This window comes from Anabrus simplex, chromosome 10 (genome assembly GCF_040414725.1).
Source record: "Anabrus simplex isolate iqAnaSimp1 chromosome 10, ASM4041472v1, whole genome shotgun sequence".
Classification (NCBI taxonomy): Eukaryota; Metazoa; Arthropoda; class Insecta; order Orthoptera; family Tettigoniidae; genus Anabrus; species Anabrus simplex.
In genome coordinates this window covers 8,180,138-8,199,914 of record NC_090274.1, presented here as the reverse complement: position 1 = coordinate 8,199,914, position 19,777 = coordinate 8,180,138, and the positions used below count along the sequence as shown (strand labels likewise).

Below are 19,777 nucleotides of genomic sequence, written 5' to 3'. Positions count from 1 at the left end.
CTGTTCTCTGAACGTGACGGCCACTTTCAACAGAATTTCAACAGAATGTCACACTGCCAGGATTATGAAGGACTAGTCCAAGAAACATGACTGCGAAAATGCTTTAATGCTGTGGCCGCCAAATATTCCGGATATGGACCCAATTAACATTTGCTGTTCAGCTTGGAGGAGGCAGTTTATGCTGCAACAACACAGTTCCCAAAGCACGCCAACTGGAAAACGTACTCCAGAATACTGCCTGCCACCTGCAGGCGACCTACTCTGTATTATATAGGAGGTCAGAAAGTAATGCATGCCCTTGTGGGTGTATTTAGAATAAAACTCTCCTCCGTAAGCAAGGACAGATAATATATCCACACTATCCCTGCCTGTTCAAAGTACCTCAGGTTCAATCCCAGTCAGACTGGGGATTCTTGGCTTCACACGGTTACTTCTTATACCTTGAGGACTGGGAGCTTGAATTCATCTTAACCAGACAATTCTGAATTGGTAAACAGTCAGTTGCAAAGTGACTAATTTTTTAATAGTAAGTTACTGATAAGAACAATTTGAGGGATTTATTCTTGAGAATTAAAAGAACAAATGAAAACTTTTGATTGATCTTTAACAATAGACTGATTTTGAAGTTAAAATTATTAAACTGAGAGAAAAAAAAAAGAGCTGTGATTTTTGTAATTTGGCACTTTTGGCTTTCTACTGATAAGTATCCAATTATTATTTGCAGTAAAAATTCACCCAGCTGTATTTTCTAATGCTGAAGACACATCAGACTAATGATACAGAATTTGATTCCCACAGGGAACCTGAAATGATTGTCCCAAATGAGTAAATTTATATATAGTACCAATATAGTTGGTCCATTATTGGACATTATAAATTTTCCAGCTAACTCATTCCTGGTTGCCAGCATTTTGCCCCAGTGCGCTAAGTTGGTAGGTGTGCTATTTTGCAACTGATGAGCCCAATTTAGCACACTGGGGCAAAATGCTGGCAACCAGGAATGAGTTAGCTAGAAAATTTATAATGTCCAATAACGAACCAACTATATTCGTATTACATCAGACTAATGACTGTCATATTGCTTAAACATACGTACCTTATACATTTAAACATCAAATTGGGACCACTTAGAACAAGCTTCAGCATAGTTATTCCCGAATTTCTGTATTAATATTACGCATCCTTCTGGACCGACTTTAGGATAATCCAGGGTTACTTCGTTTACACCCCCATCCCTGATAAGATTAGCATCAGGAAGTATATCTGCCCAAAAAGCAGAGTTAGTTCACATACTGTACAGTGCAGGCAACAAAGCAACTGGGAAGAAGGCGGGAAAGAAAGATACAGGACAATCTCCATAATCCAACCTTTTCTTTCACTTGTCAAACAGCTTAGTTTGTACTGCACCTCATTGTAATGCGACCTTCATAACCACCCACTATCTTCTTTGTTGCCACTTACATGAATTATATTTACGACACTTACTGTCTTGTGTTTCTTGTGGCGCTGCACATGTTTGGTCTTAAGTATCAACTGCAGTTTGAAGACTGCCAAACTTGGAGAAATGCCAGCACAAATAGGAAAGGCGAGTTAAAAGTGCCGTGTGTAGAAAAAACAACAAAAGAAGGAAGAAAAGACGAGGAATGTGTTACATAAATATTTTGTAGTACAACCCTTTGTATGACCTTCTCCATCAGGACTAAACATCCGTCCATAAATTGCGCAATAATAATAATAATAATCTATGGTTTCGGTTATCATCTGATGTCATTTCTGCTGCCTGCGTGTCGATTTCAATGTTTCGCTTTTATCTACCAGATGGCAGGTATGTCAGACAATCTACGGCTGAGTTTTAATTAATTCTGTCGGGTAAATACGAGTTGCATCACTAAACATCCAACTACCTCTGCCAGGTTTCAACCTGTGATCTTGGGATCAGACATTCTACCACTGATCCTCATTACACTAAAATTAACATTTTCAAGACCAAAGTGATGTCAGTAGGGCAGAATCCTAAGATGATTGAAGTATCAGACTGGGAATACAAGGCTGTAACAGGTAGATAATGTCAAGTATTTAGAATGTATATTCTCCCAGGATGGTAGTATAGTAAGCGAGATTGAAATAAGGTGCAACAAAGATAATGCAGTGAGCTCGCAGTTGCGATCAGCAGTATTCTGTACAAAAGTAATCGCCTCCCGGATGAAATTATCTTTACACCGGTCTGTTTTCAGAGCAACTTTGCTGTACGGGAATGAAAGCTCGGTGGACTCAGATTTGTGGGGGGACGCGAGGCGAATGGAGGAGGATGAAGGGTACAAGACGCAGAGGGAGACCAATGGTTAGACTCGGCTTAGGACAAGTGGTGAAGAAATAACAAAACCACACTGCAAGATTCGAACAAGTGCTTGAAGACACTGAAAATGATTGAGTTATAAAACAAACTGAGGTATAGAAAAGGGCATATTACTTCAGCTCTACAAAAAATCGCCTCTATCGTCTACTTCCTTATTTACTTTTGTCACCAATGTCACTATTTTTATTGCTACATCTACAATTTTAATATTATTAGATATTGCTTTAAAAGTCAGGATTTTTGAAACAGGTTTTATTATGCCTTAATAAGGAGCACTCTTACTTTAATATGCTTTGAAAAGAAGTCTGTCCTTTTTCTTTGCTAGTCAAAGAATCTCTCAGTAAAATGTGGAGAACGCAAATCCTCATATCAGGAGAAGACTAAAATTCCAGCTACATACTGGCAGGAATTAGTTTTATATGTGGATAATCGAGTACACATGAGCGTAGTGTGAGACCCACAAAAAGCTTCCCTCTGACTGTAGGTCAGCACTAAGGTTCAGCACTAGGTCCATAACTATTCAGCCTTTTAACAGATGAACTGGCCAAAGGTATGAGAGATCCAACCCCCGGGCTATGCTCTTCGCTGACAGTATTGTGTTGGTAGGGACACAGGCGAATGCAGACTGAACGCTGAAATGGATAACAGTCTATAGCGAAGATATATGTAATTACAGCCATCTCGGTGGACCAGTGGTAGTGTGTCTGATTCATGATCCCAAGTTCGCAAACTGAAATTGTTTATTTTTGAAGGAAGGTCAGAAAAGTTGTCCCTTATTTTGTGTAGAATGTACTCACAAGGAATGCTAAAACTCTACAAATTTTGAAATCCTAGCTACTAAATTTTAAGAGAAACAAGAATATAAATTTGACAATTTTAAAACTGACAACAACTTCCTTTAAAATAATCCTTGCACTATCACCACCACCACCAACCCTGTCAGTATTTCTCAAGACTGAAGTCCTTAAAAAAAAAAAAAAACTAACCAACATACTTCAGTACAGTAGAACCTTATTAAGCCAGATTAACGGGGACCGGAGTCAATCCAGGATAACGAAAATCCAGGTTAACCAGAGAACATATGGGAAAAAAATCAATAAAAGATAACTTGCATAAAACTTCCTTTATACCAAACACAACACGTATGGAACATATTTCCAGATTACTAACAGCTTCAGTTTGGAGTTTAGAAGATTTATGTCTGTTATCCAAGCAGTTTTTTTTGTATTTTGAAACAAAAATCTTAAATAATTATCCTGCTTTTCTTCCAGTCCGACACTGTTCGTGATGTCAAATTCTGCACCAAGCACAGTACGATTGTGTGCACCAATTAAAGCTCTTATTCTCAGAGAAAATACATTATTATTATTATTATTATTATTTTCTAAAATGTTTATCTGTAAGTTTTAGCTCTCTCTCTGATTACTATGCAAGGCATCTTAACTGATATTTATAATTCTGTTTCTCTATACTGATCTGGATTATCCAGACAAGGGGCCAAATTGACAAGGTTCTACTGTACTTAAGAATACCCAAAAGCTTTCTGAAACTCAAACAAGTTCATAGACCTATTCTTGACTTTATACAGACCTTCACAGACAGGCAAACCTAACCCCCACTTCATTGTAAATTCAAACCTCCCTCCAGCCTCCAAGCTATCAAACCTGGAGAGTTGTCTGAGCAAACTGCGCAATCCATAATCTTACAAACAAATTGCAACCAATAAAACGAGCTGGCTCAATGCTGTAAAAGACTAGCGATGCATCCGTAGTACGAACAACCTGCGGCGACGGGAAACGGCTCCTCTTTCTCTACTCGGAGGATGTCTTCTTCTGCTTTCCTGGGAGGCAGACGATAGATTTGGTAAGTTATGTGCTTCTGCTGATAACTACGGCCACTACCAGAACTAATCTCTACCCTGCATGCACAGACTAAAGCCCATCTCATGCTCAGCAATGAATACAGCACAGGAAACTGATTGTTTCATACAGGAAAAATTTTAAACATGCATGTCCAGTGAATTTCTCTCATCAGTCGGCCGGCAAGTGCACTCAGCTTATCTGCCTCCCGTTGACTCATCACTCCCCGCACTTCGCTCACTTTATCTGTGCATGACATGAAATAACAATTAAAATTAAGAACAGTTACCTCATATGATTTCAATTTTAACATTTTCTTATCCCGCCATGCTGAGCTCTTTGAAACCCCGGCTTGCTGTCCAAGTTGTCTTAGAGATTTTTTAGGTGCATGTTCTAATATTTCTGCAATTTCATTTATTTTTTCCTTGTTAAGTACATGTTTTTTTTTAAATTTCACTTCTTATTGAGTACAGACCCAGTTATACGAGTTTCTGCACAATCTCTCTGTACGGAGGGCGTACACCTGGAAATTATGTTACAAATCACCTAATGACTTCCCTGCAAGACTTGGTTTCGTCTGCCGTCTACACATGTGGAGACATTGTGAGAATTATACCCCAAAGCAACACTTCACAACTCGAGAACAGATCAACTCTTAATACACGTTCTAAGCACGGACCTGAACTGTGAAGTGCGGGCATTCCCACTGTTCTCCCTAGGACCTTTATAATGGGCGCACGCCCAGCTGTTTTTAGAGACCGCCCGGCTAATATAACCTAGATACGTGCTAGTTACATAATATTACTACATATGAGTCACTGGGTGCTCCAAATTAACATGTAAATACTGTAAAACTGTTAATTTAAATGATAATTATTGCCAGCATAATTGCATCAATTACATACAACATCAAAAGTTTAGCTCGACCACCACGTAGTGTCGTGCGTGAGCGGGGTCTGGATTAGCGGGCAATCGCAGGCGAGCCCTCTATTCCGCATGATGTCACAAACCCGTATGGCAGTCCACATGTCCACAGCAACCGAGTGGTAGGCCCAAGTCCTCTGTTCCATGATTATGAACAAGCAATAGAACACTAGAAGTTCAAAATACTCTGTTATGTCTTGTCATGTTCAATTTTGCAGTTAATATTTACCTGTCAGATATCATTGTTAAGGCCCTGAGGGGAATGAATTGATTTTTTTTTCATATTGAAGTTTTACGTAGAATTCCCCGCTGGGCAACTTATTCATGCCAGCAGCTGACGAAAATTTCTGGGGAGAACACTGATTCCCTTGCTCTTGCTGCGCCGTGTAACAGGAAGTGATGAATCAACGGGAGGCAGATAAGCTGGGTGCGCCTGCCAGCTGATGAGAGAAACTCACAGTATTTTAATAATAAAACTGTTGCACCTTTTTCGCCTAATTTGCAAGCTTCCCTGAAGGACTTGAGTGATTCAATAATCATCTAATGATTCCACTCGGAATTATTAACTTTTGCATGTTTTCGTTCAGGGTTCAGGAAAGGGACACTAGACACAGCAACATACCTAATAGAACAAATTGAAAATGCCTTGTGGATAACAGAAGGCAAATACATGGCTGTCATTATAGACACTGAAAGAGGTTTTGACTCTCTGAATAGTGAGGAGCTAATACAAAAGTAAAGTAAAATAACTGGACAAGAAAATTAAATAGAACAAATCATCAGGAAATCTTAACCAAAAACACAATAGCAATAAACAACAAATGTCATTAATACCATCTGCTTCGCTGATGATTTGGTTGTGTTACTGATCTTAAAATTATTATTATTAACATCATATAGTAAGTATCAGTACAGCTTTTGGCCTGTTCATGAATATTGGCAAGACCAAGCTGATTGTATTTTCAAAAACACCTAAGCAAGATTCCCTGCACATCAACAACACAATTTTCAGCCAAGTGTCACTCTTCAAATATCCTGGGACTGAGAACTGCAATCCCGAGAAAGAAATCTTATCCAGGACAGGGTAAGCCAAAAATTCATTCAACAGTATGAGGGCCCTATTCACCAGTAGATATGTTCAGATGTTGCGATGCTATGTTTTTTCCCTGCCCTTCTATTTGGTTTTTGAAGGCTGGACGCTCAATCCTTTGCTGGAGAGACGGACTGAAGCTTTCGAAATGTACTTGTACAGGAGAACGCTTCGAATTTCCTGGATAGAAAGGAAGTCCTCAACTTGTTAAATAAGAAAAAGGAGCTTCTAACAACCATCAAGCTCAGCTACATCGGACACATGATGAGAAGTGAACGATATGAACTTGACATCGAGGGGAAAATTGAAGGAAAATGATCTGTGGAGAGGCAGAGAAATTGAAGTGATGAGCCAAAAAGGGATCTAACAGACATTCTTTCTGAAAGTGAGGTCTCATCAAAATAAGGATCTATATGTACATTCCTGCATAGTGGCCTAATCATGTGGAAGAATTCGGAACTTGCTGCTGTGGTGGAGAGTGGAGAACTTCTGTCTCACGTGGAAAAAGGGATCTAACTCTAGTCCAAGATGGCGTTTTTTGCAATTAACTCATAATACAGATTTTGGTGGTTTGATCCCTATTCGACGCATCACTTAAATTCCTGGCTCACAGACCTGCGCCACTGGTATGGACGAACTTCCATTGAAATCTTTCGAGGATTATCATAACTTTCATAGGGAGACGGTGTCCCAAGAAGAAGAATAATAAACAATGGAATGATGACACAAACAAATGGAGTACTGTAGGATGATACAACGAGCCTGGCATTATTTAACATTAAAAAGCTGGTGTAATCAAACATAACAGAAGGATTGGACATTGCGTTAATATTATACGGAGATGACATGGTCTTAGGATCAACGGAGAGAGAAGATCTACAAACAGCAGTAGAATGTTTAGAGGATTGGGCAAAAGAAAACGACTTCAAAATCAAAAGAAACAAAATTCATGTGATCTACAGAAAGGGAAGGCAGCGGAGACACGATAATCCTACACAAAGAGTCATATTTCCCGCATCTAGGAATTACCTTACAGACGACCGGACTATCCTTCAAAAAATCCACGTTCAAGGGAGAACAGTTGCTGCTATACAAGGAATACATGTAGTATAATGGACCAAAGAAAACTTTCTCTAACAGCAATGGCAGAACAAAAATAATGCCAATTGTTACATACAGCATTGAACTAATATGGCAACACCTCAAAATATCAGGAATCAGAAACTGACCTTGGGCATATCAAAATCAGCACAATCACTATTAGCCTACGAGCTAGCAAAGGAAAACTTCTTTATTGAGGACATTAGAAATAAAATGCTACTACCACGTCTTACAGTGCAGACATCAGAACACACCGGACAGCAGGAGGAAAAGAGAAATGAGATTCTTGAAGAGTTCTACACATCGGATGCCATATAAAATGAAATGTCGTATGGCTTTTAGTGCCGGGATATCCCAGGACGGGTTCAGCTTGCCAGGTCCAGGTCTTTCTATTTGACTCCCATAGGCGACCTGCGCGTCGTAATGAGGATGAAATGATGATGAAGACAACACATACACCCAGCCCCCGTGCCATTGGAATTAACCAATTAAGGTTAAAATCCTCGACCCGGCCGGGAATCAAACCCGCGACCCTCTGAACCGAAGGCCAGTATGCTGACCGTTCAGCCAACGAGTCGGACTATCGGATGCCATGATGGATAGAAGTTGGGTGGGTCTCAACTAGGAATTACGAAGCGCCATCCCACATCTAGCTGTTCACCGATTCCACCGTAAGTTCTGTGAAAATCCCTATTTCCACCAACCGAACGAAAACTGTGTGTGCAAACTACGCGCCAGTGAAAATACAGAACATATCTTGACAAATGCAAAAAACTGTACAAAGTCTTTGAGTGAAGATAGTAAAGAACAGTGGTGTAGCTTGAAATAGCTATTGGCTGTCTGAACAGTGTTTGCGCTAGTCTCCAGAAATCTCGAGAGCGTTGTACCTGCACTGTGCAGCGTACAGCGTGTTGTAGACCTACAGGTAGACTGAGGTGAATGTACCGAGTATGCGAATAGCCAACTGCAGGCCTCCTCCATTCTAAAAACATGTGTCAACAAGCGACTAGACCTTTCATTTCTACTGAGGTCTATATTGACGCAGTAAAGGATATGCATTCTGGGATTGTATGCAGCGGTAAGTGCACGAATGAGCAGGCCAAGTACAGAAACTGATGGCTACTGTACGTGTACATCGTTATCACTCATAATTTATGAGACCGCACATTCGATATCCTATGACCACGGCTTGTGTTCACCGACATTGCGGTCGCGAAGAAAATAATTACTTACAACGTTATAGAGTATTCGAGTCATGATTAGGTACTTCAGTATATGACTGTGCAATGTGTAATCATGTCTAACTGCATGTGAGAACTTTAGGACGATATCTGAAACGCAATGCAAGTCGTTGACGTGGGATTATTTTCAAGAGATGCCGTATAGCACAGTCCTCCGTGTTTGTTGAAAAGAAGTAAAATGTGTCAGCAGAAATACTTTTGGGATGATCCGGTACTTAGAAACATATTATATTATTGAAGGGGGATAGTCACAGAGAACACCTCCAACCTGGCCTGCATCACAAGAAGCTACTCTGTCAACAACAGCGAGGTATCCGGGTAGGTGTACACCTTATCTACAGTTATTCAGCTAATTCACAATCACAAAGAATAGGTACCATCCACCTAATCAATACAGTACCGGTTTCGAGCTTCACAGAGGTCATCCTCAGCTCGTCATGAGATCTAAAGCTAACTTAATATACTGTGTACTGTTTGTGAGTAATAGATAATTTGGTGAAATACAATTTCTACACGTAGAATGTTTATAGCATTTTTGAGGTATACTTTGTAGTTTAGTTCATATTGGTGAATCGTTGCATACGTTCATTGGTATGTTTGTACTAAGCATTCTAGGACATGGATGTGATAAAAACTAATAACATATAATACATTAAAATACGATAAAATGTCCACAGTATTCTTGCGGTATGCTTTGGAGTTATATTAATGTTGGTAAAGCATTATGTACGTTCACAGGCATGTTTGTACCAAGCATTCTAGAATGTTCAACGATGTGTATTGTTTATCTTGTAAGTTCATAAAGTTAAGAATATTGAATGATTTACATCAAAATATTGTGGTGTGTCATTAGTTTCCTTGGTACTAATCTCGTTAAAAGATATTGAGTAGGTGCAGATGCTCCCTCTTTGTAGATTTGTTGGACATGCAGTAACCTGCGAGAACAGAGAAGAAAATGAAGTATAACAATTTTGTCAATGAAATGTCCAATGAACGTGTGGAATAAGTGTTTATTTTCATAGTACTGTTGACTGGTCGAATTTGTAGTTAGGGAGCACGTCGTGCACTGCTCCGTGTGCGTCTAGGGCTGGTACTTGCGGTAACAGAGAAGAAAGTGGAGGTGCAACAGGGGCAATGATTGGGGGAGGTGAGGTATGGCTGGGCGTGCATTCGGGAGGTTCCTTGATATGTACAGGATTCTGTTTTTTAACTATTTTTATGTAGGTGTTTTTTTAAAATCGGGATGACTGTATTAAAGAGGATATTAAGTTTATCTCTAATTTCATTTAAGTTATAATTTGGGTTTGCATATTGATCTATAGGAATGTGAAATTTTTCCCTTATATTGAGCAGAGGGCCCTTGGGGATCATACTTAGAATCTGCATGTCGTTTTCAATATTTGTAAAATTATGCTTATTATCTTCGTTATGTTGAGCTATAGACGAAAAGTGATTATGTTTTAAGGCGTTAATGTGTTAATAATAATAATAATAATAATAATAATAATCGTATGGCCTCAGCTACCGTGTGCAGACATTTTGATTTGATGCCATTTGGCTGTCTGCTCGTCCATTTCGACGTTCCGTTTTACTCTAGGTCCGCTAGATGGCAGACAGAGTGAACCGGATCTCTCTTGGGCGTCTATGGCTGAGATTTAATTAATTTTGTCGGGTAAATACCAAATGTATCACCAGAGATCTTTTACATGCCGACATTGTACGGCATGGAGTGTCGAATGGACTTTTTTCCGCCCTTCAAAAATCCGACTACCTCTGCCGGGTTTGAACCCGCTATCTTGGGATCCGGAGGCCGACACTCTACTACGGATCCACAGAGGCAGCTGTTAATGTGTTCATTGTAACGGATAAAGAAGTTTCTTCCAGTACGTCCGATATAGCTAGCCTCACAATTGTCGCATTTCATTCGATACACTCCTGAACAACTGCAGTACGGAGGACCTCCTGCACTAGCGTCGCAACAGTCAGCTCAAGTGACATTAGCAGCCGGAAGCCGTGATTTATGGCAGCTAGATGTGACACATCTGCTCGTGGAGGGAGTCCTGCGTCACCTTGGCGCATCGGCAGGTCAACTATTTCTGGGCTGGCACGGTGAGAGAGATTGAGAGTGGCTTTCACAGTGGACTTGATCTTCTGTTGCCTTCTCTACTTCATCAAACGTGATTCGCCTGTACCCCATTTCAAGCCATTCACACGCTGGGCACTGTTTGGTTTGCGTGAAATTGCTGGACGTCCAGTGCTTTTGCGTTTTACAGCACAGTCCCTGAGATCTCTAAAACCCAAGGAAACACACGTCTGCGGCTGGGTGCTGTTTGCCCACACATGGCTACTAACCTCTTGTGGATGTCTGAAGCAGTCTCTCCTTTCCTCCAGAGAAACCACACTGTCCACCATTGCCCATGCTTGTCTGTTTCCATGTTGCCTTATTGATGTCCACCAGCGCACTCGTAAGCCGGAACAAGTGCTACTGCAATGCGCCACCTATAGGAAGCAGCAACACTATCTGGTGGCAGTAGACAGTGCTAAAGCCTATCTTCACGCACACATTTCAAACTGCTACTTTGCAGGAATTATAGCGGGAGTGCCAATCAATATTGAACATACTAAATACTTTTAGTGTGAAAGATCTCATTCCCAGGTTGGTCTGGTAGAAAAAGTCAGCTCTCTAAGTATCTTGTCAGCCTTTACAGGAAGATGATTAAGATGAGCCCGGAAGGTCAATTTTCTGTCTAAAATTACCCCTAAGTATGGCAGCTCATCGACTATTGAATAGGTGGACCCTTCTCTACCCCTTGACAGCTGATAGTGAAGTAAGGGTTCATAAAATCTTCTCAGTATGAGGCATCAATAAGACCATGTGGGCACCCTTGGCATATGCTTCCCCGTGGAAAACAAGAGTCATTTTATTGAATTTGGTCACCCAGGTGTATACCACGAATGCATAACAAATGATGGCTATGATGCAAGACAAGATTTTGATACACACACAGATGACTCTCGCTCTGTCGACACAAATAGTCAAAGTGCACTGGTGGGTTGCTCCTTCGTAGTTTTTGCTGATAATGAAGAATTCAGCAGAGGTTACAAACTGGCTCCTACAAATACTGTTTTTCAGTCCTAGCTATTTGCTCTAGAACAGGCAGTCTTCTTTTTTTTTCAAATTTGTTTCACGTCGCACCGGCACAGATAGGTCTCATGGCGACGATAGGATAGGCCTAGGAATGGGAAGAAAGCGGCCGTGGCCTTAATGAAGATATAGCCCCAGCATTTGCCTGGTGTGAAAATGGGGAGACCACGGAAAACCATCTTCAGGGCTGCCAACAGTGGGGTTCCAACCCACTATCTGCTGGATGCAAGCTCACAGCTGCGCGCCCCTACCCGCATGGCCAACTCGCCCGGTGAACAGGCAGTCAGATGGTGCTCTGATCTTGGGAAATCAGCGAAGATATATAAGGGATTCCCAGATCTCAGTCAAAACAGTTAGTGATAAATACAACCCAACCCAATTGCTGTAAACACCAGAAGATTAGTCCTGAACACCTCCTCACATATATGCATCACTTGGGTCAAGGGCCATGCAGGGACGAGCAGACCCACTTGCCAAAGCCAGAGCAGAAAATGAGGAGCATTATAGCTTCAACAAAATTCCTTGAGCTTTTGTTAAAAGAGAAGTTCATAATAAAAGCATAACTGGATGGAATATGATTTGGACCAGCAGTAAAAATGGCAGCAACACGAGAAACCTCTTTTTTTCAAACAGTGTTCCAGCGACTCGAATCCAAATTCTTCAGTGAGTCTTACATCTCTAGACAGTTCATTGGTGGAAATGGCAAGTTCAAAACTTATTTTCAGAGATTCAGCATACATATAGCAGCCAATTACCAGTACCAGTGCAGAAACGTCGAGCAAACGGTTACTCACCTTTTGTTCGAATTACCGTTACATGATGGCAAAGGACACAACTTAGTAGCTCATTTGAACTAATGTGAAATCCACTTCTCACCACCACTCAGAGATGTTGTTCTGTTTTTGTGAGTTACTTCAAGCCATTATAATATCTGAGATTTTATGTAATAAATCATTATATTTCGTAAAACGATAACACTAACATACCTTTTGTGTAATAGGGTTATGTATATCGGAGATTCAATAATACTAATAATAATAATAATAATAACAACAACAACACTCAGCAAGACAAAAATATACACCTTAACGTCTTTTGAAATGTACTCTTCATGGCAATCGTCAACAAAACTTTGACGACAGGATTTTGAAGTGACAGGGGGGGGTTGTACAAGGATGGATGAGGAAATATCAAAGATCAAACTACAAATGGTAACTTCTTTATTAACAATTGTAGTAAATAACATGTAACAAGAGCCAGTACCTTATTTTTTTTTTTCATTTCAGCACTCAAGTGCCTTCGTCAGTATTATCTGCAAATGAAAACACAGTACCACATCATTTAATGGAGCTCAGGTCAGTGCAGGGGGTTAAGGGTGCAGCAAACACATAGGTGATATTAGGAAACAGAAAGCCCCAGCAACATGCACACTGTATCCTATCTTGGCACACTGTTATTAAATTTATTCCGTTGAAGCAAACCTAACACACCGAGGAATCATGGGCAGTAGGAGGTCCCACAAGAGGGCTGCATCTGATACAGTGTGTTACAGTGAAAATGTCATACATACTGAGACATACCTTAAAAAATTAGGTTGTATGAAATATGCTTATTATCATATTCCTCCAAATCCAAGAAGATATTTTTTTCTCAGAATCTCCTGTGAAAAATCAAGGGTCGTCCTACATTTGCAACCTAACAGTACTGAACACCACTGGCGGCTACCACAGTAACCACGCTGCCTTCCCTTCACCTCCCCGTGCGTGTGCACAAAACTCGCTGACCATCAACGCCTGCATCTTTATTATACATCCCTAGCCACAACAACCGGTCGTAACGTCTGTGTTTACTGGTTCTAAAAAAAGTTTCTCAAATCTGCAGAATGGCATCGAAACATGCAACCCTTCAAATTCTTAGAAAGGCCACAATTACTCAGTGGCAGATTTATAACGCATCTACTGTATCTGACGCTTAGTAAGAGTTTTATAGACTGCAGGAATATTTTCATGATGGATAGTCGTATTGTAAAGACACATAGAACGGGTACTGCCAGCAAAATTCCAATGGGCCGTCGATATTATGATAGCAAGTTTAAATTGACGGTTATTAAACACGCGGAAATGAAGAATAACTGTGCAGTCGCAAGAAAATACGGCATAACTAAAGACAATGTTCCGCATTAATGTGAAGAAAATGAGAGCTTACAAAATGCATTCAGTGGTGGAGCAATACGCATCAAGACCTTCCATAGTTAGAAAGAAACAAGTCCCAAAAAAAATACAATTCACTAGCCTGTGCAAGAAAGTGCATTTCAAACTTTCTGTCGTGACAGGTCTTAAAGAACTCAAGTTTCATACATATAAAGTGTCAATGGCTCATAAATTACCCCTCACCGATCTGGCTGCGTGCTCTAATATTTGAGGTTGATTTTACTATCTGTATGCGACAAAACAGTGGAACCCAAACTTCTTTTAATGAGCTACGAAGCTAGGTTTCATCTTAGCAGGTATGTGAATGCTCAGAATACATGGTATTGGTACACCAAAATTCTGTATGCAATTCATGAAGTCTCATTACACAACTAAAAGGCTAGCGTAGTGCAAGATTGTTCTCTATTTCTTTACGATGCAGTGAAGGCAACAATGTGTTGTGAATTAAGTTTTGCGAACATCCCCTGAAATACTACCCGAAGAAGAAAACCAACATGGATACTTCCAGCAGGATAGCACAAGCACTCTCATATCAGTATGTCCAACGGAAGTTGTTCATGAGATCACGTCTGTATTTTCTGGGCTTATAGGCCGTGGTTCCGACTGACTTCAATAGCAGTCTCAGCGGAATGAAGTGGTGTTGCAATTCCACCTCATTATATAGTGCAGGCTACGGTGCACTGCTACCCTATTGGTCTGCCATGCTGAAGGGGCAGTCACCGACTGGCTGTTCTTCGGCCAACGGTTCTGAAGCATTAAGGAGCCCGATGCAGGTCGAGCTGCCTTGGCCTTTTCTAATCTGCCACGGCCATTGTATCCTCCAGAATTTAAAGCTTTCAGGACTGGAAACCAGGCTTTGTTCACCCGTTCACATTCCTCCTTATGGCTGAAGCTATTGGACGATTTCAATGGCCTCCCTTTGTAGCCAGGCGTGCTGTAGTGTGAACCGCTATATCTTATCATGACCAGAAGAAGGAGAAATTATAGCGGCATCCGCATCTGCAGTAGACAGTCAAAAAGAAGATGACACGAACGAGGAGGGGGCGAAAACACCGCAACAGCAGACGACACATGCAGGCTGACGAACATTATGGCATACTTGGAGCTTCAGCCTGATACCACCCCAGCTGAGCTATTAATGATAAGAGTGTTTGTGTGACTGTGCTTCATTCGAACACCACACACGTTTGAAACAGATAATAGTAATATTATTGGCTTTACGTCCCACTAACTACTTTTACGGTTTTCAGAGACGCCAAGGTGCCAGAATTTAGTCCCGCAGGACTTTTTTACGTGCCAGTAAATCTATCAACACACGGCTGATGTACCTGAGCACCTTCAAATACCACCCGACTGAGCCAGGATCAAACTTGCCAATTTGGGGTCAGAAAGCCAGCACCTCAACCGTCTTAGCCACTCAGCCCTGCAATGTTAGAAACAGAAGACAGTGGACCAATTCCCTGTTAAGAAATGATCTGATTTTATGTGATTAAGATTTTAAAAATATTTTTAACATCTTGTAAACAATACTATGTACATAATTTTTTTACAAAACGTCATCATAAAAGGTAAGTCTCCTCATTTAAGGGTTTTTTTTTGCTTATTACCGACACAACCTGGACTTTTGATTATCCAGATTGCCTTTGGTCCCGGTTAGTCTGGATGAACGACATTTTATTGTAATTTTCCGCACTTATTCAAATATTTCTTGTATTATAGAACAAGAGTTTGCAAACAATCGCTGTGAAAAACTCTGTTGCCCATGGGAGAAAGCACTTTTTAATTGTCATTTTCACCTTGTCACCGTCATGAAAATGTGAGCCATTGAGAAACTTCTTCAGACGCAGGAAGACGTGGCAGTCACCAGGCGATGTTCAAACGCATGCAACCATCCAGTCTTTCGGCAGAAAGCAATTCAACCTTCCTCGCTACAGTGCCTAGTGACCAACACGATGTTCTACATCTGAAGTAGTTCCTCGGCAGCACGCGTTTTCACACCGATGACAGAGTGAAACTGACAATTCAGAAATAGTTTCCCTCCCACGCAGCAAATAAACTTCTACAACAAGAGTCATCAAAAATTTGCCCCATAATAAACAAATGTTTGAATAAGCATAATGCAGAAAATTAGCTGAAGGTAGATAGAATGGAATTAAAAAAAGAAATTTCCCAAGAATATATAAGATTCTTATTTCGTTGGCATTCTGTCCAGCCGACGCTCAAATGGGAGCTCCACCAGCCCCTGAACTTGCGTGTGTTCAGTTTGCTTCATTAGTGGATTGATAGAAGTTATTCTCCAGCTGTGAGGTCATTTGCAGATTACTGCACGGCTACGAGGATCGTAGAGAGAAACATGGAGGATCTGACCTGGAATCGTGCGCCAACCCACCGAGCTAACCTTCCAACTCGTCTCCTCTGCCGCGAGCAGAATGACCTAAAAGATGAAAATATATTCAGGCTGGGGAAAAAAAAAACTAGACTCAACTAGTTAAGGTTGTGACAAACAGAGCGTAGAGATGCAGGAGTGACCGACACTACGTCACAGTTAGTTGGTCAGTGCCTGGAGAACACTCTGGAGAGTGTGGATAGGCTGTTTCTGAGGTGGAGTTTGTCACAGATTCTCCCTTCAGTTGTTCATTTTCCTCATGCAGACCTGTCATGTATGTCGTCTGCATAGAGTTATATTGTCATTCCTAGGTTTTATTGATCTTTGATTTATATACATTTTTTATGAAACATAATTTCTAGTTAACTACAAATCTGAAAAATTCACAACTGCAATGATTATATCAGTGGTGGTTACTGTTCTGAAGGGAAGTATAACTCTATACTGTACCAAAGCCGACAGTCATTGGGAGGGATCGTGCAGTAAGTAGATGTACCAAACCAATGTGCCCAGTCTCTGGAACGTGAGATACCGAATGGTTAACTTGTGTAAGATATATCTATCAGCTTGAAAATTGCTCACGACTTTAGAGGGTCCTGAACAAAACGTATTTGTTTGTCAACTTGGCAGACACATGCGCAGACTGTACTCTGTATCGGCAACTAATATACTGCTTCTGTGTATCATCATACAATGACACTTTAGATGTGCTCTACAGTGAGGGTGAATTCAAAGACAGATTCTACACGGCATATACCGCGTCACGCGTCTGGTTCACGTTATACGTAACACAGGGGCTCTCTCATAAACCCAAACTGTCCTGCAGAGTTTCTACTTTCCGAGACCTAAGCAGCTGTACAAGGGGGGGGGGAGGGTGCTTGACCTTGCAAGGAGCGAGCATGTATTCGACCGAGCATCAATAGCCAGTCTGAATGTCAGCTGTTTACCCGGTGAGACAGTCATCATGTATTTACGTATGTAAAAGTTATTTTTAACACGTTCGCGGCCAATGATGACACGTGCGTCACATTCCGCGCCAAATATTAAAGCTCGTATTTCTGCCAATATGTATGTAAACAAACAGACCTCTTATCTGTGCATTATTAAGGTGTTATGAAACATATGCGCCATCCGGGCATCAGATCAATTGTTAGTTACAATCTCTGTAGCCATTACAAGTCGGCATACATTTCTGCTATGTCAAGAGGGAACAGTGAAGTTTCAGTACCTTTTCACCGGGCAATTTGCAATTTATGATGATAGTCTGGAAGCTCTCCTGAACGCTAGTGACAGTGACAGCAATGACAGTGTGAAAAGTGACTGTAGCCACCTGAGTGAGAATTTTAATCACGGATGTGTGTGTCGAGTGTCTACTCCCAATTCTCACATTACAGAAGATGAGGAAGACCTAATTAATATCTCATCTCCAAATCTCCTGCCAAATAACATGGGCAATATTTCAGGGGCCATTTCTTGGAGTTCAAATTCGTACTCAATGAAACAAATAAACTTTATTCGTCGGCCGGGAATGAAGGTTCCACTGCCAAATGACGCGAAACCTATTGATTGTTTTCGCTTGATTGCAGATGACAACTTACTGAATAACACTAACTGAATGTAACGCATTGGCAGAAGAGTTATTTTTTTCGAGGAAATGTCACTGTAGCACAATGTATGGACTACTGTAGTTACACTGTACAGCTTATGGAGTAATGTAAGTATGCATTGTTCACACAGCAATAATAAGATTCTACTGCACAGTATCTTTGTGTGAAATGTTCAAAAACTTATTTTTCTGTTGTAAAGAAGTTCTACATTCGAACAAAACATTAGTTGCCTTGTTTCACTTCGTTACCAGTCATGACACACACGCTGCGTCAAACGGCACCGAAGGCGAAAAGCTCATCGGTAGTGCCGCTGACGTAGCGTGTGCGTCATGACTCGTACGCACATAAATAATATTGAAATAATTGAAATAATAATCTAAAATGCATAAGGACACAGAAATGAACCCCTTTAAACAAAAAAAGTATTACGGTACCACGGTAATGGTTGCAGATATCCGAGCGGCCGCGAACGTGTTAAGTATGAGTCGGCTCGACGGGTTCGTGATGCGTTTGTTCAGCTATTTCCTGGTGAGCACAGATTCATGTAATTGTAAATACATTTGAAACTACTGGCTCAGGGCTCAAAAAAATATATTTATGCGTGCACACAAACAGTTTTAAAAGAGGAAAAAGCTAGATGACATTGGTCCGAATCTTGAACGGTCACCAAGTAAATCACTCACAAAAATTAGCACAACAAGTAGGGGTTTCGGTTTCTTCTGCACACACAGCTACAAAGATGTTACACATCAACCCGTACAGGTTTACACGGGCCCATTGCTTAAAACCTGCTGATCCAGCCACAAGAGAGAGATATTGTTAGTGGTATGTTGCATCACTGAATGATCCTTTATTCGACCCACAGCTTGTGTTTTCGGATGAGCCCTGGTTTCATCTTAACGGTCGTGTGAACAGTCGTCACTCTCACTAGTGGTGTGCAGAAAATCCTAATGGTGTTTATGAAGTCCATCATTATGAAGATTGACACTTCCAGCACCTTTTATAAGGTAACATTTCATATAAGATTGTATACACGCTTGAAGCAGGGTGGCTGCACGTGACATAAGTTGGGCTCAAGCAGCTGCTGTAGCACAAACACCGTGCTCTCGGTCTGAGTTTATAGGGGAGACCCTGTATGTGTTCTGTGACAAAAGGTAATTCCCCATTGTCCCCTCTTGATCGAATATGAAGGATTATACCCTATTATACTACTGAATCAGACTTTGATTAGTGACTGTATTTGTGTCCACAAAAACACTGGTTCCAGTAACTGAGCATAATAGATAATTAAAAGTGTATCGTATTACTGTAAGCCTACTTACATTGCCAGTGGGTATACACTTTTATAGTCTAATCGTTTCTGATTAACGATATTACACCACAAAGAATGAAATGGTTATGTATGTTACATTAATTCACGGTATTCATTGCTGTACTCCTGTTTATATTTCGGCAATAACAGGGAATAAATATGGTCATGCTCATAACGCTCGGTGCAGATGATTGGATCATGCGTGTCAGGTGCTGCTAATGTCAATGTCTCAATAGAAACCTGCAAACAATCCCCAAATTCTTCTGACGGTCCTCAAACCGTATTGAAAACTGAAATCCATGTCTAGAAGAACACCAAACTAGCAGTCAGAAAATCCCAAAACCTTACCGTACAAACCCTCTAAATACGATGTGCTCACACATCTGACAGTCTGGAATAATTTCCACTGCTGCATGAACAAACCTTACATGTAAAAAATAAAATAAAAAAGGGTAGTGAGATGGGTGGGATCTAGTGAGTGGTTATGAAACTTTATTGAGTCAATAGTTCATAGTTCGCTGGGGCTGTACTTTAACTAAAGTCACG

General features: G+C 40.8%; 1 protein-coding gene across 3 annotated transcripts in view; it reads right to left on the bottom strand.

Annotated features, from left to right (window-relative positions):
• The window catches only part of Taf13 (TATA-box binding protein associated factor 13), a 42,679-nt gene that overhangs the window by 2,500 nt on the left and 20,402 nt on the right, over window positions 1–19,777 (bottom strand). Inside the window, exon 4 of one of the 3 annotated variants that reach the window (XM_067154973.2) lies at window positions 12,920–16,360. The exons of 1 other annotated variant lie outside the window; for it this stretch is intronic. In XM_067154973.2, coding sequence (XP_067011074.1) covers window positions 16,320–16,360 — 41 coding nt within the window. In that variant the 3' untranslated portion in view covers window positions 12,920–16,319. Of the gene's footprint in view, window positions 1–12,919; window positions 16,361–19,777 lie in introns of those variants that run through there. One more of the 3 variants, XM_067154974.2, reaches the window with a different exon arrangement.